Source organism: Pituophis catenifer, unplaced genomic scaffold (genome assembly GCF_029215685.1).
Source record: "Pituophis catenifer annectens isolate HBS135680 unplaced genomic scaffold, rPitCat1.0.hap2 SCAF_1, whole genome shotgun sequence".
Lineage (NCBI taxonomy): Eukaryota > Metazoa > Chordata > Lepidosauria > Squamata > Colubridae > Pituophis > Pituophis catenifer.
In genome coordinates, this window is record NW_027256881.1 from 200,552,062 (window position 1) to 200,579,006 (window position 26,945).

The 26,945-nt window shown below is 36.7% G+C and overlaps 1 protein-coding gene across 12 annotated transcripts in view; it reads left to right on the plus strand.

Moving 5' to 3' along the window:
- The window catches only part of LOC139327211 (sodium channel protein type 2 subunit alpha), a 71,224-nt gene extending 47,243 nt beyond the window's left edge, over positions 1–23,981 (plus strand). For 9 of the 12 annotated variants that reach the window (XM_070956948.1, XM_070956955.1, XM_070956952.1 and 6 more), the window contains 10 exons: positions 6,099–6,219; positions 8,234–8,388; positions 8,716–8,889; positions 13,491–13,613; positions 15,020–15,301; positions 17,596–17,649; positions 18,267–18,404; positions 20,426–20,530; positions 21,118–21,388; positions 22,789–23,981. In XM_070956948.1, coding sequence (XP_070813049.1) covers positions 6,099–6,219; positions 8,234–8,388; positions 8,716–8,889; positions 13,491–13,613; positions 15,020–15,301; positions 17,596–17,649; positions 18,267–18,404; positions 20,426–20,530; positions 21,118–21,388; positions 22,789–23,981 — 2,616 coding nt within the window. Of the gene's footprint in view, positions 1–6,098; positions 6,220–8,233; positions 8,389–8,715; positions 8,890–13,490; positions 13,614–15,019; positions 15,302–17,595; positions 17,654–18,266; positions 18,405–20,425; positions 20,531–21,117; positions 21,389–22,788 lie in introns of all 12 variants that reach the window. The other 3 variants (XM_070956961.1, XM_070956953.1, XM_070956960.1) reach the window with 1 other exon arrangement.
- The last annotated feature ends 2,964 nt before the right edge of the window (positions 23,982–26,945 follow it).

Below are 26,945 nucleotides of genomic sequence, written 5' to 3' on the forward strand. Positions count from 1 at the left end.
GTTGTGAGGTACTGTGTCATGAACTTCATTGCCTGCCCTTCTTACTTCTCACAGGGGTAAAATCAAGCTGGAGCAATCAAGAATGCAGCTCTGTTGCTTTTTAACCAGGTAGATTCAACCTATCACACCACCTAACAGGTTATCTAAGCAAGCTATACATAATCAGTTTCTGGATATTGACTGGCCTGCATGCTATATTGAGCTGTGTTTCCTTCCCTATTCATTGCAAGATAGTTCAGACATACAGCTACTCTCTGCTGAGTCTCATGACTCACCCATCACAGCATGGTCAGGCAAGATTGGCAACCTTTACATACATTTCGATCCTGCTAACGATTTCTCTAGATTACGTTTTATTATCAACTCTTTTGAACAGCTATTGCATGATTTAGAGGTGTTGCAAAGTAGATTAAATTGATGAGAATGTTAAGTCCTTCAAAGGTCAAGGGGGGAAAAAAACAGAGCATGCATCGTTTTTAAAGCAATGAAAACAACCCCTTTTTGATTCAGCCCTTATAAATGTGTGGTGTAATTATTTATACAATTAACACAGGTGGACTTTGGAGAAACAATTTCAAATTACTATTTTTATTGTATACTGTTTGCTTACTCACTTTTCTAATTTCAAGGTATTTTCATGCAGCAAGCCTTCCTACTTCTAATATCTTTTTTTTTTTTTTGCAGTATTTGTCTGAGTATTTTGGATTTTCATGTATGATATCAACTGGTGCACATTCTACAGAAAATTTTAAAAAATGTTTTACTGTTTTATGAAACTGTTGCTTAGAACAAAGACATGAATTCATGAATTAACCCTAGCATTGATATGCATTTCAATGTTGGTAGACTGCAATAAGTAGCAAGTAGTAATTTAAATTCATACAAAATGTATTTTATAATTTAAAAATTCCAATTATATTTCTTTTCTTCTGCTAAAGAAGCAATACAGGTAGTGGCTGAGTGACATTTACTGTTTCGCCTAAGATATTTTTTTTTGCTAAAAAAAGGTTACAGTATATTGTTCAGTTCAGTTTGGCAGTGGCCATTGCTAGGGAAACAGATGTTTCTATTCTAGTTGTTTTTCTGAATATCATGTTTTTAACATTAAAGAAATAAAAGTTATTTTAAGAAAGCAGTAGTTATGAGCTACTGCATAAGTACAAACATTCACAACTATTGACAAATAACTTACTGGTCTAAAAGGAGAACTTAAATTATTCAGAATTTACTTCTGTCTAGTAGAAGCTTTAAAACATACTTACGTGATTCATTAGCCAAACAATGTAGGCTGGCGACCCCCAGGGGGAGGGCCTTCTCTGTGGGGGCACCTACTCTCTGGAATCAACTGCCCCCAGAGATAAGGAGCATCCAAGACCTCGGTGCCTTCCACCGTGCCCTTAAAACCTTCTTTTTCCAGCAAGCCGGGCTGGCCTAACACTTTTTAAAATGTTTTTAATTGTTTGTTACTGTTTTTAATCATGGGGCCAAATTTATATATATCTTTTTAATTGTATTTTAATGTTTGTAGTTTATGTTTTTATTTGGCTGTTCACCGCCCTGAGTCCTCAGGGAGAAGGGCGGTATACAAATTTAAAAATAAATAAATAAATTAATAAATTAATAACCAGCTCATACTATCAAAATACCCCTGAATATGAAAAGCTTCTACCAGTCTGAGACTATTGTGTACATTCTGCTCTTCATATTTTGAGCCAGACCAATTTCATCTGCTACAAGATTGTCCACGGTGCTTTCTCATTTTCAACAGATTCGGTGGCTAGGGTTGCTTTTTGTGTAGACTTGTTATATACATGTTATATGCAGGCTACTAATTAAGTGCTTGATTTGCTTCAGAGACAAGAAACAATATTTAATAAAAAGTGAGAATTTTTTTTTCTTGCTCAGAAATCAATTCAAAACCTTAAAAATAGTCAGAGACGTGGCTGAAATACGAAGAACAAGGGTAACTGTTTCCTGCAGGTTTGTCAAGTCATGAAGCAATTTAGAATACTCAAACAGTACGAGATGACTTATTCCTCATAATTTATAATGGCTGAATCCCTTTGTTTATCTGAATGTCATTTGACTCATGAAGTGGTTTGTAAAGCTTTAACATTTGTAAAATAACCTGCTCCTGCTCCCATTGAAGTAACATAAAGCAAAAATAAAATGAGAGCAAGACTGGGTCTGAAGTGAATGCTTTAATAATAGAAATGGGCTCTTTTAACATGCTGTGGGGCAAAGCTTGTGTGAATTGGCCTTACATGGGCAAACAGATATGGGCAAAAAAGAGTTTCTCTAAAATCCAAAAAGAGAATCTTTAAAATGGATGTCCCATCGCTATCTATGCCGATTTAGACTGCACCCGTGTTATGTAATGTTCATAAAGCATCTTTTTTTTTAAAAAAAGTGAAGTTGGATTTCTCTCTGTCTTGGCACAGTTTCACTAATATTGCACAGGCTTCTGCTCTAATCCAGCATGTTGTTTTGCTGATCCAGGTCTTGGGAATGCTGCCTATTAAACCAATGCCTTCCAGTGTACTCTTGCAGATAATTAAGATGTTTCTTCCTTATACATGCAGAGTTGTCTGTTATAGAGAATAGTTGGATAACTTTTCTTAAACTTTTAATATTTTATGCAGAAGGATTTGAGTACCTCCAAGTCCCTTCTAATTCTGTTAAATATTCCCTTCCTTCCTTCCTTCCTTCCTTCCTTCCTTCCTTCCTTCCTTCCTTCCTTCCTTCCTCCCTCCCTCCCTCCCTCCCTCCCAATTACTTTATGTATGTATAATGTGGGCCTTTGGATTCAGGTATTTCCTGTGAGTTAGAAGCTATATTTTTTCCCCTTTTTATTTTATAAAGATATTGTTCTATTTTCAGGATCTTAACTTCTAAGGCATACTAGGAATTGCATTGTAGGTGAGAATAATGAGGTATATTATAATAGGTCTGATATTGCTAATGTTATAGCCCACTGGAGAAAATGAAAAAGTCTAGTTCAAAAGCATTATGAATTATTGCTCCCTATGTCATAAATAGGTTGTTGCAACTCAAGAGCCCCTTCAGCTATCTTCCTTGATTTCCTAAACTTTAAAAGGTAACTAGAAACAAAAACATTGATCCAAGATCAGTTCCTTGTGCCATCCTAGTTCCTAGCCCCCCAAAAACCAAAAACAATACATGGAGTTACTTCTGAGTTGTTCCTTTATCGTTGTTTCCCTACAAACAGAATCTTGCCACACTAAAGCAATTATCTGTAATAACTATGGATCTACTCTCTGAATTACTAGGGAGAATCCAACCTTGCTCTTTTCCTGCCTATTGGACAGTTCAAGTTCTCTGGTCTTTTTGCCCCCTGGAAAAGGGCTGCTCTTTCCTGTGACTCCTGACTACATTCCACAACACTAATTTAGGGAAACATGATTTATTTTGTCTCGGGTTTCGGAATCGGGTATAGTTAGAAAGCATACTTCAATCTGGACTTGTCTTCACTAACCACAAGTTTAAAAAGCAATTTTTTATCAATATGGATGTCAGTGGAAATGATGGTTTGTTTAAAAACAAAAACAGATATCCTGATTGCCAAAGTAGAAAGTGAAGAGAGTAAAGTGCAAAAGTATGAGTCACATTGCAACTTATTTAAATGATTAAATGTACTTCTCTTCTGATACAACTCAGCTGGAAAACTGAATTGAGGTGTTTGTAGATTATAACTATCAGGTGTATAGTATGTGCATTTATTATTTGGAGGCATATCCAGTTCTAGGATATACGTACTACCAGTATCTTCTTCATGGTCTTTTGAAAAAGTCTTCAAAAGTATCAGCTGAAAAATTTATTGATAGAAAGGAATTAACATTTAAAAAGTGGATCACTAAAGAAATATAGGGAATTAAGAAATGAATAGGATATATTTTATTGTTCAGAAAATACAACAATACTGGATTGCTATTAAAATGTTGAATACAATGCAGTTGGGGAAAGAGGATGAAAAAAAATGTTGAGTACCTCTTCCACATAGCTGTGGCTGCACGTGCTGGTGGATCAAATGCTCCAGTAACATAAAAAATTAATAATCCTAAAGTTTCCCAGAAATTATGGCAGAAAAATATATCCATTTCTACAAAACATAAAATATAAACATCAAAAAGATTCTTGCTTATCTGGGTGTTGACTTTAGCCATCAATAGATACATGGAAATAAAGCATATTTACACACCATTCAAAAGAAACAATCAAAAAGCTAAAGAAACAAAGACCACATCCTCTTTAGTAGCCAACACCAAGATAAACATGGATTAATATCAGGCAAACAATAAAGCAGAAAACAATGCCCTTATCAAGGAACTCCCAGGGAATAAACTACAACCCTTCCAAAACTGGCCGGGCAAGCTACTGTATATAAATGGAAAGCAAATTCCAAACTCATTCACCTTGATGATGGTACCTAGTTGAATAATGAAACATCTCCAAACAAACAACCAAGCTCAAAGAGTAGCAACGATTCTTTAAAACACTTTAGCCAGAAAGTATGTGAGCATGCTTGGCACCACCTTACCATAGTTAGAAGGAAAACAGATTTGCTAGAATATAATGATGCAACAATACATTAAAAGTCTGGTTAACCAGAGGTGAATAAGCTGAGTTTCCAAGGCTTTTCTCTGGTCCACAGATGCAATCTGAAAGTTGTAACCAAATGACAATCTTAATGCAACAAGAACAATTCTTAAATACATGTCTGGAAAATATAAGTAATATATTGAATCAAACTTAATTTTTATCCTGACCCCATGCATTACTCTTTGGAATGTATCTCCATGGCATATCACCCAAAGACCAAATATAGTCCTTAGCTCGCAAAAGTTTTGCCTCCTTCATGTAACATGTCTGTATTAATCCTTTCACTAAAACTCCCCAAACCCAAGAATGCGGTGTGACTTTAGTTTGGAAACATTCTTATAGCCCCATTTTCTTTGCACACCTCGTCTCCCAGTTCTGGGGTGAATATAAGAACAAAGTACGAATTGTTCCCAAACAGTGTGTGAGAACTCAAGTCCACAGGTTTTCCAATTTGCCAAAGGGGGAGGAGGGGTGAGAAAAAAAATGATTAAGTCACAGGGATATATAAATAAGAACTAGTCTTTATTCAGTAAAAGGAGGATTGAAGCAACAAATATTAACTTCCAAATAAAACATGAGGGAATTGAGTTCTATTATTCCTGGTTCTTAAATGGTATACAGATCCAGGCATAAAATTATAGATTTCAATTTTTAATTGCTGCCTTCCTGCTCAGAATTTGTCTTGTTCTTCCAATCTGTATCTTCAGAATTTCTCTTATTATTGCTCCAGTCTTTTCCAGAACTCCGGGTAATTCAGCATTTCCATAAATTGAAAAAGATTGTGGCCTAGATATTTCAAAAAGTGCTGCGTTCCACAGGGCACTTCACACCTGCAGTTGCACAAACAAAGTCCATGTGCTAAAAATGACGTACAAAGATATGCTGTTGTTAAATTCCCCACCCCATCCAGCTGAACTCTTCTATCTTGGCAACAAGGTTTAAGGATTATATTTATGCTAGATTTTCAGACTGTAGCTCAGCAGCCTATAATTTGATAATATGTGGGTATTAATATATTAATGATATCAGGAACTTAATTTGCTAATTTGCTGTGGGTTTTTTCTGTGAAATTAGCAAGGAACAATTGGACAACATGCCATTTTCTATCATTCTGTCATTTTCTTCTGTAGCATTCAGCAGTCGTGAAGGTAGCTATGAAGTGTCTGCTTTCATTAGGAGGGAAATAATTGATATTGTTGCATATATATATTTTTTACAATGGTGTAAATATGGTGTATTATGGTGGTATTATTTATGAAATATGAATGGCCAGATAGAGATGTTTGTCAGCACTGTTTCTGGTGAGTAAACATAAATGCAGGAGCAGATTTAACATTATATTCATGTTAAACTATTTACTGCTTTGGACAATCAGTGTAAAATTGAGTAGAGACCTCCATCAGTATGGTCTTTGAGCAATGATAAGCTTACAGGGGGAGGAAAAAATGCAAACTTTTCTGTGGGGTTTTTATTTCCAGAAGATAAATGCCACCAGCTCATCTGAAGGCAGTACTGTGGATGTGGCCCTGCCAGGAGAGGGGGAGCAGGCAGAGATTGAACCCGAAGAGGCTCTTGAGCCTGAAGCCTGTTTCACGGAAGGTAACAGGGTATTTCTGAGCCTGGCTTCCCAGGAACTGCCATTTTGTGAATGGGCTGGCTTCTAAGCATTAGCGGTCAGCTTTCATTCTCACCATTATGTGGCATTGGTCCTTTGTCAATAACTTACAGATACGTTGCTTGGTTTTCTCAAAAAGGATAGGCCAACTTAAGGCCAATATATATACATATACATATACATATACATATACATATACATATACATATACATATACATATACATACATACATACATACATACATACATACATACATATATATATATATATATATATATATATATATATATATATATATATATATTAAGGCCAATCTCTATCTCTATATATCCTAAAATGGCTTTAGAAACTGTTACCAAGCACCGAAAAAGTCAGCTTTTGCCTAATTCTATTCATGCCCATTTGCTCATCTCTTTAAATCCATTCAGATGTTTCTTCCTCCACAGGGAAAAAAGGAACTATTTTCCATGAATCTGAAAGTAACTTAGAAGAGAAACGTAGGGGAGAAATTGTATGAAAGAAAAGTGAAGTACCTCCCCAAACAGCTTCCCCGCCCCTTCCACCAAACCCTCTTTTCAGGAGAATAAACACTTTCTTGAAAGAAGAAAACAAAAATAAATTAGTGGGTCATATACCGGCACCCCAAAATCTGGGCATATGCAGTATTTTTTTTAAATGTCTGGGTGTATTTTCTCAAATACAGTCTCTCCTGGAATGTCATCTTCTGCTTCCCAAAACATTTTTGGAACCATTTTGTGAAAAATTGAAATCCAGAAGCCAAAGCCTGTCTAAGATACTTTGCTAACTGAGAGAAAGAAAAAAATGATGCCCTATCCATCTTCCATAGTAAGAAACCGACTGGATGGACAGAATAGTTTTATTTCAATATTGCCAATCATCATCATATTTGAGGCCATTAAGGGATGCATAATGCACACAGTTTGCCCTCTAACAAAAATAAATCACTGGGGAATCAGAAGCAGCAGCTATGTTCCTCTTTGTTTCCAGAACCTCAGAGATCCAGGGTGGAATATTCACTTGCGCATCCTCCCTTCCCCAAATGCTTTTCTCATTGTGTCCTGTGTCAGTAATTGATCTCTCCTCTTTTTAAACTTTTAAATCCAGTGGTTCATTGGACAGAAGCGTGTGAGTACTAGATACTACAGGTAGTCCTTGACTTACAACAGTTCCTTTAGTGACTATTCAAAGTTACACTGAAAAAAGTGACGTATGATCATTTTTCAGACTTAACTGTTATAGCATCCTCATGGTCATGTGATCAAAATTCGGCAGTTTGGCAACCGACTCATATTTATGACAATGGCAATGTACCCGGGATATGTGCAACCTTCTGACAAGCAAAGTCGACGGGGAAGCCAGGTTCACCTAACAACCGTGTTGCCAACTTCACAACTTTAGTAATTCACTTAAGAACTGTGGCAAGAAAAGTTGTCAAATGGGGCCAAACTCACTTAATAAATGTCTCGCTTAGCAACATAAATTTTGGGCTCAATTGTGTTTATAAGTTGAGGACTACCTGTATACCAAAATGTTAAAATAAGTCTTAAATAATATTTTAACAGAAAAGATTTTGGTTTTAAAAGTCTGGAATGAAAAAGTCTTCCAGTCTTCTGAAAGGACATGGTTTCTTTAAATCCTGGCTAACATATAACCACAGGAATAACTCCAGTATCGGAAAATTTATACATCCTGCTGGATGCATTTTATCCATAGGACAAAAGCCCAGGTATTTTCTTTAGCTAAACAGAACTGTACTAAGTCTGGCTTTTCTTCCCTCTGAGGAAGAATGAATTCCATCATTTACTTAATACTTCCGGAAATGTTGATACACCTATTCAGGTTATGCTAACTTCAGAGGGATATTACAAGATTAAATACCATGTATAAAAGTTATACTCTTTGGAGAAAAGACAGGTTTTTTTAAAAAAAAAATAAGAAAGTATCTGTCAGTAACATTTTTACTATTGTTATAACAGGCTGCATCCAAAAGTTCCCATGTTGTCAAGTGAGTATAGAAGATGGCAAAGGAAAAATCTGGTGGAATTTTAGAAAAACCTGCTACAGCATTGTTGAACATAACTGGTTTGAAACATTCATTGTATTTATGATTCTCCTCAGCAGTGGTGCTCTGGTGAGAAAAAAGAAAAAGAAAATTAAATATTCTTCTCAAAATGTTAATGGTATCAGTGTTTTTAGAAATCTTGTTTTCTAACAAGATTTTTAGTGAGGTTGCATAGACTGTATTTTCAGATCTGAAAGCTTTAGTTAATTAATAAAACCATGGAAAGACAATTGAGATTTTTATGTTAAAAAAGAAAGTGAAGGAGAAGATTAGAAAAATAAACATTTTGCAGCTTGCTATTTTTTTTTAAGTGTTATTGGAAGATGATTTTTTTGCCTTTTTCCTCCATTTTAAAATATGATTGGTGAATGATGAAAGCCACACATCTCTTTTCAGGCCTTTGAAGACATATATATTGAACAGCGTAAGACTATCAAGACAATGCTGGAATATTCAGACAAGGTCTTCACGTACATTTTCATTCTGGAAATGCTTTTGAAATGGGTGGCCTATGGCTTCCAAATTTATTTCACAAATGCCTGGTGTTGGCTGGATTTCTTAATTGTTGATGTAAGTATTGAAAAATCATAGTTTGCTTTGTAGATATATTATCTGGCATCTTTCTGCTAAGAACACCCTGATAAGTTAAAAGGAACTGAAATAGAACACTGTTCCATTAATAACAGGCTATTCTGGAAATACTATTAACATTCTGATTGGCATAAAGCAAATTTTTGGAGCAACAAGTTGATCATAATTTTCTCTTTTAATTCATATATGCACATCTATATTGGTGCGTTTAAAATATTATAGCGTTCTAACTTGTCTAGATGTTCTCTTCAACATGATGTCCCTCTAAATCAGAGGTCCTCAAACTTGGCAGCTTTAAGACTTGTGGACTTCAACTCCCAGAATTCTCCAGCCAGCTGGCGGGAGAATTCTGGGAGTTGAAGTCCACAAGTCTTAAAGCTGCCAAGTTTGAAGATCTCTGCTCTAAATGATATTCAACTTCAGCAGTTGAAAGGCACCACGCTGAACAAGAATGATCTGGACAGTAAATATCTATCTGGATCTACATGAATACTACTGTATTGTGGTTGTTGAATTTTTGTTTTGATTTATAGTCATATTTCTGGCTCGGTATTAAGTGTGAATGAGACCACTGTAGCTTATTTAAGAAACTATGGCTAAAAGTTCAGTATGTGAATCCAAACACTCTATTAGAGAGCAATTACATCCCTCAGCTTTTGTACTGCATCTCTTTCTGTGTTTTTCTTTTTGATATTGACAGCTCAAGTACTTTAAATGTGAAGCATTAGACAGCTTTCTATTCTTTGTCACTTATCATATAATTTCATATGACAGATCTGTGCAACTTGTGACGTGCCAATTCCTTCTTTCAATCCTCCTAAGACCAATAAAATCTTGCAAAAATACATAATTGTAAAAACTAAACATACTGTAATTATATAAATTTTACTGTGTACAGTTAGTTCTTGACTTACAACAATTCATTTAAGTTACAACTACACTGAAAAAAGTGACTTATGATCAGTTTCCACCCTCCCCAGACTTCTAGAAAGGCTCTGGAGGCTGGGGAGAGCAAAAAACAGGCCTTCTGGTCCCACCAGAAGTTGGGAAACAAGCCATTCCCAGCCTCCGGAGGGCCTCCGGGGAGGTGGGGAAGGCCGTTTTCGCCATCCCCAGATTCCTAGAAAGGCTCTGGAGCCTGGGGAGAGAAAAAAATGGGCCTTCCCCACCACCACCCCCAAGGCCCTCCGGGGACAGGAAACAGCCCGAAAATCAGCTGGCTGGTGCGCACATGCACGCTGGAGCTGAGCTCACATGCCCACCAATATGGCTATGTGTGCCACCTTTGGCACATGTGCCATAGGTTTGCCATCACGGTCAGGGGTGGATTCTACTTACTTACCGGTTTGCAGCAGGGCCGCACGCACACTCTCTTTTGCGCAAGCGCAGAAGCTTCTGTGCATGCGCAGAACCGTTTTGATGACTTCAGGGTCGGTGGGCGGAGCCTCCTGCCGGTTTTACTACCGGTTCTATAGAACCGGTGCGAACCAGGGGCAACCCACCACTGATCACCGTCCTAGAATATAGCTATCAGGTCTTCCTGTGCTTTCAGAATGCCATAAGGCTAATATGTGAGAAATAATAGATGTTCTTGATTCTGCCTTACCACAATGAAAGTGATATGTTGTTTGGGATAATATTCTCTGATGTCTTGTTTACACATGCTGTCAAGATGGGATGTTGATACATAGCTGAATTAATTGACAGACAATGCTAATTATATTAACTCTTTGAAAGACACGGAGAGACCCAAACTGCTTCTTACTAGTGACAGCCATAGAAAAATTTAAAACACAGGAACATCAAATAGACTCACAAAAAAAGAGAGTACGGAATAACATGAATGCTTTCAGAATTAAAAAAAAATAGCAGGTGTCTCAGTTTGTGGAATCCCTTTTAGCTTGTAAGGTTGACTGAAGAAATAATTAACTGGGTCTGTTGAATTAAGCCATAATGCTAAGCCTTTGTCATTCTGAGAAGTGTCACCCTGAGAGTTCTGCTAGTATCCCAGTTTTTCTTTTTCAACCTACCCAAAGTATGTGCTTGATTTGAAAAACAGTCATGACTTCAAAGAAGAATCTAAATCTCTAATTTTAAAAGATAAGCTTAGTTGTCACACTGAGATAGTCTTAAAGTTTGGAAGATCAATACCATCTAATTTCCTCCCTACTTCTCATTTTGCATGAGAATCTTCTTCTCCTCATTTTGGTTAACTAACATTAAATGAGTAATAACAATATTTAAATTTAATATTTGCTCTCAGTTTTATATCTTTCCGTTCTCCCCAATGCTACTTTCTTGTTTTCTATCTCATTCTGTGGCAAAAGAAAAGTGAACTCAAGGCAATAAATAATGTTTATATTATCCAAGAAAAAATCCACAGTTTTGAAGGAAACATGAGGAAATCTGACATTCCTGCCTCTCTGTTTAAAAGTTCTTTATGCCTCCTTCTGGAATTTATTTTGAGAATGAATTGACTAGATTAAAAATTGGTGAAAGGTGTGTGTATAGAAGAAACACACATACATATATACAACATAAAGTGTGCACGTGCACCATATATACAGAATAACTAATTTCCTTTTATTATATTTTTATATTTGATCTTGAAAGTGAAATATGGTCTACCTAGTTTGAAAGGGCTAATGTAACCTAAAATAAACGAAGAAGATTATCAAAGAGAGATTCAACCTAGAATTAAGGAGAAATTTCCTGGAGAACAATTAATAAATGGAACAACTTGTCTCCAAGGTCCCTTACAACTTTGTTATTCTGTATTAGTTTTCCTTCCTAACTCCTGTTGATATAGGAATTAGAGAAATTTACTTCATGCATGAAATTGGATGGGTGAAGGAGATAATGCCAGGACCTCCAAATATCTCTTTGTAAATATTTCCACATTCTATAGCAAGGAGTTCTTGTGCTAGTGTTTTTGGTCAAAAAAACACTGTGCAATTATTTCATCTTTCCTCCTTACTAGAAAGAGTATCATTAAGAATTAAAAATGGAGGAAAATGTTTTAACCTCTCCAAAAATTGTCTTTCTGAGTAAGGGCAATAATAGAAGTCTTGAAGTATGTGGGGGAAAAGTGAAAAAAGTGTATGTGTGTGTGGGGGGGGAAATGTGAAGGTGCAAAAAAAAAAATTAAGGCAAAAGAAGGTACCGATAGCACATGTATTAGTGCTATTTTGTTCAAGTAGGCATAACTAGATGTATCAACCCTTTGAGGTAGTCCAGAGCAGGACACCAAAATGATGAATACTACTTTTATTATAAGGTTACAAAAACAGAATTTTGTAGGAGCTTTCCCTTTCCCTGCCTTTATGCTCCAGAGAACTTGGAAGGGTCAAGCATTCTCAAAATACATTTCTGGTTTGGGCTCAGATTTCTCTTATCTGAAGAATGTCTAGGCTACAGCTCTTCCTCTTCCTCAAGGTTATTCTCCACATCGATTACACCGGTTATGAGATGATGGTGTGTGTGTGTGTGTGTGTGTGTGTGTGTGTGTGTGTGTGTGTGTGTGACAAGTTTAGGAAGGCTGGGTTAGGCTTTCTACCTCTAATGTTAGAGACCCTCCTTTAGCAGTGTGGAAAAGAAATCAAAAGGAACAATATAAACATAATTGTAATGTATGCAGTTGCAATAACATGTAGAAATTATTTGGCGGTAAGCAATAGTTCATTGGCCACTCTTTATTTGAGCCAATTTCAATTAATAAAAAATGGCAGATGTAGGAGAAAAGTGGTCCTGATCAAGACTAAAAGGAAAGAACAAAAGATTAAACCCTTCCTGATCTTATGCCAGAAACCTGTTCCAAATGTTTACTTTTGAAAAAAAAGAAGAAAAAAAGAAAAAAACAGATGCGTATGTAAAGCAATAAATACCTTAATTACTTTATTTTTTCTCACAGAAGTCCTTCAGCCTCATCCTCAGATTCTTAAAGCAGTTTTCCAGGAAACAACAATTCCTACTGAACATGACCTGAACAGAACATTCAACAGTGGTTGCACTGATTCTTATAACTTTACTGCAGATAAAGGAATCAGTTTCTCAGCAACTGTAATAGAAGTATCAGGAAATAATATTAATATACCTCTAATTGTCTGTACCAATTAAAACTATAAATGGAACTATCTTTTTCAGTAGAGGAAGGGAAGGTTCAAAAGAAAAACACGTCTTTACGTGCAAAAAAAAAAGCATGTTATTTTTATTAGGCTTCAGTACTGAAAAAAAATTCATGTGAACCAAAATGATTGCTCTATAATCTTTATGGTCAGAGTTGATGCTAAGAACTTGGCTTGGAGGTACACTTTACGTACACTTTAAGTCAGATCTGTTCTGAAGGCCAGCATTTAAGTGTAAGAAAGGGGTTGTTATCAGGAATATATACAGCAATAAGAAACACTTAAGAGTCTGGCTTGGTGGAACATAGTCTATGGGAATTTCATTTCAGTTTTGTGTCCTTGGCCCATCCATTCCAGGCAACATAAAAGCCCAGTTGGGGCCTATAGAATCTCACTCAAAATACATTCTATGAATATCTGAACTTTCTTTCTTCTCTTTTTTTTCTTTTGTTACAGGTTTCATTGGTCAGTTTAATAGCCAATGCACTAGGCTATTCTGAATTAGGGGCCATTAAATCACTTCGAACACTAAGAGCATTGAGGCCTTTAAGAGCTCTGTCACGTTTTGAAGGAATGAGGGTGAGATGTTAAGAAACGAACCTGAAATTAATATTTTCATGAAATAAATCTGTTTCTGCAATATAAGCAGTGATGTTTCAGAGCAGAAGTGTTGAGCTTTTTTCACTACTGTTTCATGTCATGGTCATAAGCACTTCCAAAATATTTTTTTTAACAAAATTTCTACCACCTTCTTTGAGATATCGCCCATAAATTGTTTAAGCCATTTTAGTGCTTCCATGATTAACATTATGTTGTGTTTCAAGTATTAGGACATTCTTCAAGTGTTAGGGATAGATGTACATGTATGTGAACATCAGTATAAATAGCTACAATACCTGTATTTTGAATCACAAATATATATTTTTTAAAACTCTCAAGATATTTATGTTGTATACACAGAAAATTAAAATTTTGAAGTTTTGATTATCCAAGCTAAGAAATATTGAAATCTAAAAAAAATATCTGTTGAGGGATTCCACCCTAGCCTAAGGTTCTAGTAGATCAGCCAAATCTTTAAGTCCCTCTGGAACTCCATTGGGTGGAAGCTACCCAGATCTCAGGAAACCTGATTCCAGAGAGCAGGTACTGCAACAGAGAAGGTACACTTCCTGGTCTCCATAGATAACACTATTTGGATCAAAGGAACCCAGAGCATGCAAACCAAGTCGGCTGATATCAGCCAGGCAGACACATAATAGACAGGTGGCCCCTCAAATAACCAGACCCTCTGCCATATATGCCTTTGTAAGTCAATTACATCCAGCAATTGAAGCTTCCAAGTGGTTTTAAGAGACCAAAGTACAATGTACTAGTCAAGCTATAAGGTGACTGTTTCAAGGGCCCTCTGATCCAGGAAAAGATGCAATTGTGCACCAGATGGACCTGTGCAAAGACCTTCCTGATCACAGTTGCCGTCTGCTTTTGAACAGAAGCTATGAGTCTATGAAGACCCCAAGACGGGCTGCATTTAAACAAATGGTCATTCATCTCTCCCTAAATTGTTAGTTTGAGCTATATTGATTGTTATCTTTTGTTGCCTCTTTATTGATTTCTTGAAGTCTGTGGCTTCATATATTTTGCATATTTATGTTCTTGTTCTAGCCATTATTTATCAGACATATACGTACTTTTTATCAGTTATGTTCTTGGTATGTAACCTTTTTCTTTCTTTTTTTTTTCTCCTCAGTGCACGCAAATGTTATGATTCCATCTTACCAGGTTTTAATTTTTGTTTTTACTTTCTGTAGCATTTAGTTTCTGTTTTGCCTTTTGGGTGGGAGGGTAAACTTTAGCTTTCCTACTTTGACGTGTGTATTATTTTCCATACAGTCTCTGCATATAAACAGCTTCACTTGCAAAAAAAATAATCTAGGCCTTCTTCCCCTCCTCCCTCCCTTTTTTCCCCTCTTCAATATGTACCTTAGGTGGTTGTTAATGCCCTTGTTGGAGCAATTCCCTCCATTATGAATGTGCTTCTGGTTTGTCTCATATTTTGGCTGATCTTTAGTATTATGGGTGTGAATCTCTTTGCTGGCAAGTTCTACCATTGCGTTAATACCACAACGGGTGAAATGTTCAACATCAGTGATGTCAACAATAAAACGGAATGCGAAGAGCTAATACACAACAATCAGCAAGCCCGATGGAAAAATGTGAAAGTTAACTTTGATAACGTTGGGGCTGGATATCTTGCTCTGCTTCAAGTTGTAAGTAATTTTCTTTTTACCCAACTGCCTATAAGAATAACCATGGAAATAATCTAAGTTCATTACTTTCATTCTAAAGCTCCACATAAGTTCCAGTGATACTTGCTTGAATCAAGCTCCAGGATCAAAAGAGTTGCCTTTGGTGAGATGGGTGACTATATATACTAAATTTAATAAATAGAAATAAATAAAAGTAGTAGCGAAGCTGTTGCACTACTACTTTGTTGTTCCATGTTCACACTGGAATTTCTACAAGTAAAAAAAATATATCCTGATTTAAACATGATCGAACTTTTTGATGATGATGTTCTCTAGATGCCACTCTATTGGATATAAGGCTTATTATAAGAAAGGAGAAGTATTATATTGTTGTCAATCTAGTGAAATTCCCTTCCTGGGAGGTTTACTTGTAGAAGTAAAAGGCCAGGTTAGAATCAAAAGGAGTAGAATGATATATGGTAAGCCATTTTTTTGAAATGATACAGTTCTGTGTCAATATTGCAAGTATCTTTAGTGACTCCCAAAGGAAATGCAACAATGACAAAATTCCAGTGGATCATGATGGTGGGATCCATATAGCTTTTCAACCATTATTAGCAAACTCCACTGATAAGATGGTCCTGGGCTGCTGTGTAGCGACAATATTCTCTTTCTACAAGGAAAGACTTAAGGAAAAACGGAGTTAATACAATAGGATTGGAAATGTCCAATCATTATTCTTGATTAATTTATTACTAAGAAGAGATTGAGATCTAATACACAGCATAAAGGTTCATTGATATTACCATTTATTTGGTGATCCATCCACACTTCTCATCTCCAAAACTTATTCTGTTATGCTGAATATTACTACAACTCCCTTGATAGCTCTTCCTGTGGTAGTGAAGAGTGTTCTTAATTTTATTCTCACAACTACAATACCTTTTTAGATAGGTTGGGGCTGGGCAAAGAGAATATTTGACTCAAAGTTATCCACTAAGAGCTCTGTGGCTGAGAGAGACTTGATTTCCCCTGTCCTGATCCAGTAATTCCATCACTAAAAAATAATAAACTCATCAGTAGAGTGCACTAGTACAGGTGCACCTATTATTATTGTTAGCCAAACTCAGGAAGTAAATGCACCTTTGAGGGCATTTTTAATTTTTCTTTGCATTAGTCCAGTATTATTGTATCTTCTTCTGTAACATATCAAGATGCAAATCTAGCTGACTCAGCTCCTCTATTAAATAAGTATAAATCCTTCCATTCCCCACCATCCAGTCAGAGCTGAAGAAGCTTCTTGGTTGAGAAGCGAAACATCTTCAAAGAAAAACCAGAAAGTCTATTGCCTCTTGAAAAAGCACCTTTGGGACAACCATGACCTGGATGACTGAGAATCTCCTTAGACACTCCTCTATTAAATGTTTACATCAATATTTCCTGCATTTATGTGGCAAAAATAAAGTCACTACTTTTAATGCTTTGGATTATTGGATTTAGACTTCAGAATTCCAGGTGGGCTGCAAAAATTAATAGGACCACTAGATAGCAGCATAGAAATCCAGAAACCCCTAACTCTTTGCTGCCCCTCAAGTCCAATTTGGATTGTTACAGCTTACATTTGACAATCTTGCACACTGCGAGGTGTGCACAGAAGTAGGAAAAATGTTTTATTTCTGGAACAAACCATCCTGATGAATCTGTTGAATCTTTCCAGATGAATTGTGGTTCCAAAAAACGTGAATGTTTTGGTTGTTCCAGGCTTCAAGATGAAATCTGGGGTTGATGAAGAGGACAAAGACTTCACCCGTTTCTGCCCTTCTTCCCCATGCAACATATTCATTGGCCCTTCTATCATCTTCCTAGCAGTTTCCTTCACTCTGTCCTGTCAGCTGCCTCCAGTGTATTATACCCTATCAGCTTGTTAGTCCCTGATCTTCCTAGCATCTTCTTACTTTCCCTTCAACCACTGCCAATGTCCCAGCATATATTCCATAGGATGTACATATATTCCACAGAAGTGCCCACAAGCAGCTGCCTATTCATCAACTTTGCAGTGCTTTTCTTCTCCTTATAGCTGCCTTATAGCTGTATCTTGGCTTTATCCTAGTTCCCCACACCTTTGTATTTCTGCCCTGACTAAAACAGCAGAAACATTCACATTTTGAATCATGCACCTTCCTAATATTTCCTCATGACTAACTTACATTCCACTGAATTCAACAGGACTTTTTAAAGTAAGATTTTAAATCTGTTGCACGTCTGTATCTCTTTCACTCTTTCACTGAACTTTCACTCATTCTGATTCTGTTTAGGCTACTTTTAAAGGATGGATGGATATTATGTATGCAGCTGTTGATTCACGGGATGTAAGTAGCATTTCATATTCTATTAAACACAGAGTCATGTTTTTGCTTCATTACTGTCTATGTTGTATTTTATAATCCATAGTTTTTCCTTTGCTAAAAATGATATTTGTTAATAAAGCATTTCTGAGTTCCTGTAATAGATAAAAAAAGTGTCACAGGAATGATGAACTGAAAGACATTTGCATTTAGTAGCTTGGATCCAGATTTGTCTTCTTACAAATGAAAAAGTTTCTTCCATATGTGGAAATTTTTGATCAAACATTTCTACAGTGGAATGAAATGGGAAATGATCTCTGCTGGTTTCCCTTCTTCCTACTTTGGTCCCATTACCTTTGGAAATTTGGGAACAATTAGTAGAGCCTCCAGAACTGGCAAGGATAGGATGCTATAGATTGTAGCGGGAAGAGTAGGACTATATGAAAATATGGCAGGTCCCTTGTATCCTGAGTACATTGAGTATAGAAGAATTTCTGCTTGATCAAAGTCTACTTTCACAGCATGGATAGAAACAGGAATAGATTTCTAACTTACACTGAATTGTTGTGTTACGAAAGAATTTGATTACTGCCTGCCTTAAGTGATTGTACTAAGATACTGTATTGTTTTATGCCTTGTAGGTAGAAGAACAACCCTATTATGAGGATAACCTATATATGTATCTTTATTTTGTTATCTTCATCATCTTTGGATCATTTTTTACCTTAAACCTCTTCATTGGTGTCATTATAGATAATTTCAATCAGCAAAAAAAGAAGATAAGTATTTAAAGTGTTTGCTCTATGTTCTGGAAGTAAAATCTACAATTAAAAAAACCACAAGAAACCCCCTTAAAATGTTAGATAAAATATTAAATTTTTACACACACACACACACGCACACACACACACACCTCTCTTGTCATCCTGAGTTTCCAGGAGGTTTTTGCCAGCTATAGTCACCATTATTAGTTCATTTCTTTTTTACCTATAATCCTCCCTAAACACATCTTCACTTTCAGCGCAGGAACCAATATGAAGGTAAAGAAATTATTTTTTATGTGCTGGTTGACAAAACAGGGAAAAAATTAAGGAACTAAGAGTAGATAAAACTAATTTCTTCTAAATTATGTTACTATATTACATTTTTTCACTGGGGGGGGAGTATCCTGAGCATGATTCCAACACAATAACTTAAGTTGAGAAAGTGTAGTTTGTTCAAAGTGTCAGGACATTCAGTGCAGCTTGTGATCTAGTCTTGATGACCTTTACAACAATTGCCTGTTTATATTTGGAATATTAATTTCATAGGGGGAAAGTAGATGTAGTTATTTTATAAGCCTATTTATTATTCAAAAGGATGATCAGGATGGGTAACAGCATAAAACCAAAAGTATAAAGGGATCAACAAATAAAAACATAGTAAACTAGACATCAAAATGGTTGAATCACAGAAAACACTAAAAGGAAGTGAATTCTAACTCCCTTTCTAAAGGCAGATGGAGAAGAGGAGCTGAAGACAACTCCTAAGAGTAGGCCTTCAATAACTAGGAAATGATGCATGAGAAGACCCTATTCCATCCACACAACCAGGGGGAGGAAAGAGTTTTTAAAAAGGGTATCCATAAAAGGCATCTCCTGCAGATCTTAACATCCAAACAAGTTCATAACAAGAAAGGTTACTAACAAATCATTAGGACCTGACCATCCAGAGTATTAAAAATTAAACTCTTATGTGTTGAATTCTGCCCATAGGCTAGCCAATAGGAACCAATGCACTTCTTTTAGCATAAACATAATATGTTCCTGGAATTTTGCACAGTTTAACAATAAAGTAGCTGTATTTAACATTAATTGCTTTGGGACACTGTTCAAAGATTGTTTCACACACAGTATATTGCAGTGCTCTAAACACAACCAAGACATAAATAATTGTGCCTGTATTTAAGTTTTACTGAAAGGTTGCAGGCATAATTCTGCAAATGTGCTTCTTGGCACATTGGGATACAAAGACAGATGTGGAGAAAGACTTTCCCAGATTATAAACCTGGTCTTTCAGGAGAGTTGAGCCAATCCTGCTTTAACTTCTTAAGTATGGACAGCTAAGAAAACTACACTTCAGAAACTAAAACAATGAAAACATTGCACCTGTTCTATTAAAATACAGCAAATCTAGAGAAAAGAGAAATTGTTCTTCCTCTTTCTACTAAGAGCTGTGGTGGCACAGTGGTTAGAATGCAGTACTGCAGGCTACTTCTGCTGACTGCTGACTGCCAGCAGTTCAGCAGTTTGATTCTTACTGGTTCAAGGTTGGAAGCCTTCCATCCTTCCGAGGTTGGTAAAATGAGGACCCAGATTGTTGGGGGCAATATGCTTGCTTAGAGAGGGCTGTAAAGCATTGTGAAGCGTTATATAAATCTAAGTGCTATTGCTACAACCAAATATAGACCAGCAAGAATGGTTATATATTCTTTGATCTCATAGCCAAAAAAGAAATCTTAATCTTGTGAACCTACCGTCCATTTTTTGAAGGGCAAGGTCACATAAAAAAAAGTTATTCAGTGTATATGGTATTATACAGAAATAAATTCTTAAGACTCTTCCAGGCCTTAAACTTCAAACCCAGTTCTTTTTATTTGGCCTAGAAATAGACCCAGGCCAGTGGATATGATATGATATTGGAGTAATGTGAAATTGTTATAATGTAGTATTATTATCAATGGATTAAAATGTGTTTCTCCATCATTACATAAATCAGTCTGCAAACTTGTTGTGTAACTAGATTTGGTTTATTTCTTTACTTTGGAGGACAAGACATTTTTATGACAGAGGAACAGAAAAAATATTACAATGCAATGAAAAAGCTGGGTTCCAAAAAACCACAAAAGCCAATACCAAGACCAGGGGTAAGGATTTCTATTTTACATATTTTCTACTCTCAGATCACGCTTTCTAACTCTTAGCATCTTGTTCAAAATAATAAAAAATGCACTTCCTGTAATGATATGTGGACAATAAAATATCTGAAATTGTAGCTTGTGTTATCAAATTTAGGATTTTTTTTTTTTAAATTTGATTTATATGCCGCCCTTCTCTGGAGACTCAGGGCGGCTTACAATGCATTAAGCAATAGCCTTCATACTTTTGTATATTTATACAAAGTCAGATTATTGCCCCCACAAACTGAGTCCTCATTTTACCTACCTTAGAAAGTATGGAAGGCTGAGTCAACCTTGAGCCTGGTGAGATTCGAACTTACAGTAATTGCAGACAGCTGGCGTTAATCACAATGCTTTTAGTCTGCTGAGCCACCAGGCCCTTTTTTGGTTCAAGATTTGATTTTTTTCTTTTGATTTCTCCCACTTAGTATAGTTGTCCATTCACAAAAGAAGAGGGCATAAACATTAGTAAAACAAACAATAAAGGAAAAATAATCCAATACTAAATAAAAATATTTTTGCAATATTAATATTTTTTGTTTTTGTTTTTACAGAATAAATTTCAAGGATTAGTCTTTGACTTTGTAACCAAACAAGCCTTTGACATCAGTATCATGATTCTTATTTGCCTTAATATGGTCACCATGATGGTTGAAACAGATGACCAAAGTAAAGAAATGGAAATTATTTTATCCAGGATTAACTTGGTATTCATAATTCTTTTCACTGGAGAATGTATACTCAAACTGATTTCACTTCGTCATTATTATTTTACCATTGGCTGGAATATTTTTGATTTTGTCGTTGTCATTCTCTCCATTGTAGGTAAGAACCATTTGTTTCCAAAAATACATAATGGCTAAACTCATTTACTAAATTTCATTAGATTTCTAATTCAGTAATAGGTGTGTAATCTGATTCACTAAAGTCGTGTACTAATTTTTTAGATTCCTGATTCAGTAATAGGATTGTTTTATATATATTTCAAATAATAGTTAATAGTAATTGGCAAATAGAATTAAATATAAGCATGACCAAAATGTTATATTGAAACACATAGAAAAATGCCAGACTTCAAATACAGACTTTTGCTGGATATAAGTGCAATCATGATAAATTCATGGGTTGCTAGCAGCTGTATGCTATCACCTGAATCACAGGCAGTTTATCTTAAATTGGCAGCTTCTGGCAAACAATAATGGAAAGTTATTACCTGATGCATCTTATTGGACATTGTATATCATAGAATATTATATTATATATTGCATAGATCATCATCCTGATCCAACAAAGCTCTTAATATAGTTTAATAAACAAATATAAAGGTTGAGAATTCTCCTTTCCTTCTCACAACTCACAATGGCCAAAGAGGTTATAGAAAAAATGCTTTTAAAAGGCTCTGACGATCCCAGCTGAGCCGCACGATCATCAGAGGCTTTTTTTTTTACTTTTAAAAGCATTTTTTTGGTCAAAGAGGTTGTAGAAAAAATGCTTTTAAAAATAAAAATAAAAAAAGCCTCTGATGATTGCGCGGCTCAGCTGGGAATGGGGGGGTGGGGGCAGGGATTTTTGCTACCGGTTCTCCGAACCACCCACCTCCATCGCTACCATCCGAACCGGGAGCATTTCACCCCTGAGTAAAGTGTATAATGGGCCAGAACACACAGTTGTAGTTGATTGGTTGGAGAGTGGATGGGGGGGGCTCCTGCATGAGGCAACCTATATTATGATTGGTTGCTGGGGGAGTTTGCTTTTTCCCGCTTTTTTCTTCTGTGTGCTTAATGTGCTGTACTGTGATTTACCTGGTGATTTACCTCATGATGTAGTGAGGTGCCTGACTATCTTGTTTACTGTAAATATAAATGTAAAATTATATAAAACTACAAGTTCATGTCAGCATCTCTGACTCCATTTGGACACTGGCTATGCAATTCCCTGACAGAGCCAAATAATTTTTACACATTTTCTTATGTTTGCAAATTGATTGTTTTAGAATTTGCCTAAAATAATGAAGATTAACAGTCTTAATTTGTCTTAACTGTTAAGTTTATTGCTTGCTAATTTTTTTCAACATACCAGCATCTCATCAATATGTAGCTTTTGGACTAATAGAGTTTACATTTAGGAATCATTTAATACTATTTTAATTTTGTGTGCTTAATGCCCAGCTGAGAAATAATGGGCACTGTAAAAGTGACACTTTTAAATATTTTTTTCTTTTGCAGGAATGTTCCTCGCAGAGATTATTGAGAAATATTTTGTGTCACCTACCCTGTTCAGAGTGATCCGACTTGCCCGGATAGGTCGAATCCTGCGTCTAATCAAGGGAGCAAAAGGGATCCGCACTCTGCTTTTTGCCTTGATGATGTCTCTCCCTGCCTTGTTCAACATCGGCCTCCTGCTTTTCCTGGTCATGTTCATCTACGCCATATTTGGAATGTCCAACTTTGCCTATGTGAAAAGAGAAGTTGGTATTGATGACTTGTTCAATTTTGAAACTTTTGGCAACAGCATGCTCTGTCTTTTTCAGATCACCACCTCTGCTGGCTGGGATGGCTTGCTAGCCCCCATCCTGAACAGCGGGCCTCCAGATTGTGACCCTGAGATAGACCATCCAGGTAGCTCAGTCAAGGGAGACTGTGGCAACCCTTCGGTTGGGATTTTCTTCTTTGTCAGCTACATAATCATCTCATTTTTAGTTGTAGTAAACATGTACATTGCTGTCATTTTGGAGAACTTCAGTGTCGCTACCGAAGAAAGTGCTGAACCTCTGAGTGAGGATGATTTTGAGATGTTCTATGAAGTCTGGGAAAAGTTCGATCCAGATGCATCCCAATTTATAGAATATAGTAAACTTTCTGATTTTGCTGCTTCGTTGGATCCTCCTCTTCTGATTGCCAAACCAAACAATGTTCAGCTAATTTCGATGGACCTGCCCATGGTGAGTGGCGATAGAATTCACTGCCTTGACATCTTGTTTGCCTTTACAAAGCGTGTCTTGGGAGAAAGCGAAGAAATGGATTTACTCAGAGTGCAAATGGAAGACCGCTTCATGGCAGCCAACCCATCCAAAGTTTCATACGAACCAATCACCACCACATTAAAGCGCAAGCAGGAGGAGGTGTCCGCCACCATCATCCAGCGGGCTTTCAGGCGTTTCCTCCTAAAACAGAAAGTTAAAAAAGTAACTTCTATGTATAATAAAGAAAAATGCAGAGATGGCGACGTCCTACCAATCAAAGACGGGACCTCTGATAGGTTTAATGGGAATTCCAGTCCAGAGAAAACCGATGAGAGCTCCTCGACCACTTCTCCCCCTTCCTATGATAGTGTTACTAAGCCAAACAAAGAGAAATATGAAAAGGGCAAAACAGACAGAGACCTTAAAGGGAAAGATATAAAGATTAGCAAAAAGTAAAAACCGATCATTTCTATTATTTGTTCTTCAACTTGTTTACAGCCTTTGAAGGGGATGTATTTGTCAGCAAAGCTCCACTGGAGAGTTATGCTAAATTGTCAACGTTTATAAATATATTACATGTATATCTATGTATAGATATAGACATAACACAGATATGTCTCTATATAGATATGTACGCTCTCTTTCAAGGTTAGTGCCTATAACAAGACAGTGACCCCCTAGTCACCGGACCTTAACTCTGGAAAACGGAGCAGCAGCCTCCTGTTGCTCTTGCTGAAAAAAAGAAAAGGGAAGACATTGCTGCTCAGCATAAAGTGGGCAAAGCTATCATAGGTTCAGCAAGTTACAAGACACTTAATTCAGTAAGTGTTCTCACTGTGTGTTCTTCAGCAGCCGCGTTCGCCATATTTTTCGCATGTGAACACACACAAACACAAACACACAGTATAGGTGAATTTATCATTTTTTTAAAGAAAAAAAAAAAACCCCAATCCGCAGGGTGTTTATATGTGACTATTTTTGTAAATGGGGTTTCTGTTGTGGTGGGAGGGAAGGGATGGGGGAACCAGGGCCAGGTGTTCCACTGTCTAATTCTCTATAACCTTCAGACAGGGGAAGCAATTTGCTCGAAGAGATGCTGTGCGCTCCTAGATTGTGCGTGGAACCCTTGTGGCATCATTCAGCACAGGTTTTTACTGTGTTTTGCTGTTTTAGCTTGAAGCAATTTTATACTTTCTGTTAAGAGGCAACCTCTTATCCCTACAATTTATACCAATTCCAAGATGCATTATTTTTTACGCTGGTTACCAAATCAGAAAGAGTGCACATGCACATACTTGTGTTTGTGCCTGTGTGTGCGAGCACACGTTGCACATACACACACACACACACACACACAAGTAGTATCTTAGTCCTAGGGATTTGTCTCAACCCAGTCCCTGTGCCTAAGATAGGATTATCTTTGCACTGAACAATCACTTAGGTCACAGGTTAATTCCTAATACATTGCAGCAGATAGAAACAAGGAATACACAAATGTCCTGTGTCAGAGGCGCCTGTTGATTCAAGGTAACAGTCAAAATGTTCAGAGGAGACAAATAATGAACAAAAATGCCCTGAAAGAATGGACAAAAAATAGGATTCTATTTTGTCTTAAAGTACTGCGTAATCAGCTGCTCTCGGTATAGTATATGCCTACATTCTTTTTTAAAATACTCCTACAGGTATAAGTTGTAAAGACCTGTTTGTACATATTTGAGCCTACAGTTGTTCTGGACACAATGTTATTTCTGCAAACATGAGCCCTAGCAGGCCTAGCTTGCAAACTATTGACAAATCCTTGTATTCTGTGCCATTATAGATAATTTGGAAGATGCTGAAGCCTGTGAATATTGCCATTGCTACCAGTGTGCTGTGATCCTTCTACCAGTTACTTTTGTTTTCTATAGGAAGTGCTGAATGAAAACGGTTCTTCCTATCACTGAATTATATAGTTTGCCGTTATTGATCACTTTTCTTTTCTTTTTAGCTTTTTGAAATTTGAAGTGGCTACTCAATGGTGTAGACCAAGGCTATATATGGACTAATGCAAACTGTTTAACCTGTTGACAGTGCGATTAGCATATATAAATAATGTAAAAATAAAAAGCAGTATTGATGTACATAAACTACATCTGTGCTCTTTTTGTTTCCATGTTTTATTTTATTTTCATTGTATCTTTCAATTGAGCTCTCCACAGTACTAAAATAAAATAAAATAAAATAATTAATGACCATTTGTTTATTTCTTTGTTTAATGACCCAAAGATTCACTTAACAACCATGTTACTAATTTAACAGTGATTCACTTAACAGCTGTCACAAGAAAATTCGTAAAATGGGACAAAACGTAACAACTGTCTCACTGAGCAACAGAAACTTTGGGCTGAATTGTGGTCTTAAGCCAAGGACTGCCTGTCTTGCACCTAGGCGAGGAAGCATTTCCTTTGAAGGAGCAGGACTACAACTTTGGGGTCCTTGGAGATTCATGCTGATAAGTGGAAGCCATGACCGGGAAGGTGGGGGGGGGAGTCTTTTCCTCAATTCTGATTGATATACCCATTGCAGCTTTACAGGAGCAGATAGTAAGTGGGAATGACCTTGGGACACAACAGGAAGAGCCACAGGCTGAACAACTCTCATGTAAAAGATTTCTCATCCCACAGAAGGGGGATGGTATGGGAAATGTTTCAAAAGGGACCCTCCCTACTTTTCTGGACAGTTAAAAAAAAAAGGAAGAAGTGTTGCAAGAAACTGCTAATATAATCTTACCATAAAACTAGAGTAGTACTCATGGCTGTGCTACTCAAAGATAATTAGGAGGACTCAACCAAGTAATATGTTCTCCTTATCACCCATATGGATTATTGCAATCATTCTACAGGTGGTTTCTTTTGAAGACCATTGCAGAAACTGCAATTAGTTTCCAAAGCCCTAATCTGCTAGCTGGTGGGCACCTGTCATGAATGCACATTAATCCCTGTGCTACAGGCCCTGCATTGGCTTCTAGATGCAGTCAAAGTTCAAGTTCTGATCAATAAAACACTACGTAGCTTTGAGCCCAGATGTCTCTAGGAGTTTATTTTCCAACTCGAATTGACCCACTGGATTTGTTTGTTCCGGGAAAAGCTGCTGGTGGTAGTTCACTTCCATGAAGTGGGAAAAGCTGAGATACAGAAGTGTTGCTGTTCTGTGATAGCACCTGCTTTTTGGAGTAGCGTCTTGGTTGAGTTTAGTCTGGCCCTCCTCGGAGTGTCATTTTGGAAGATGTTGAAAACGAAGCTCTTCCAGTGAAACTTGTGATGTAAGCCGCGGCCATTTCGGGATTGGGGGTAAGGGGAGATTTGCTGGTTTTACCTTTGATTTGACTATGTTTATGAAATTGTGTTATGCTTTAATTTATGTGCCTTTATTAACTGCTAG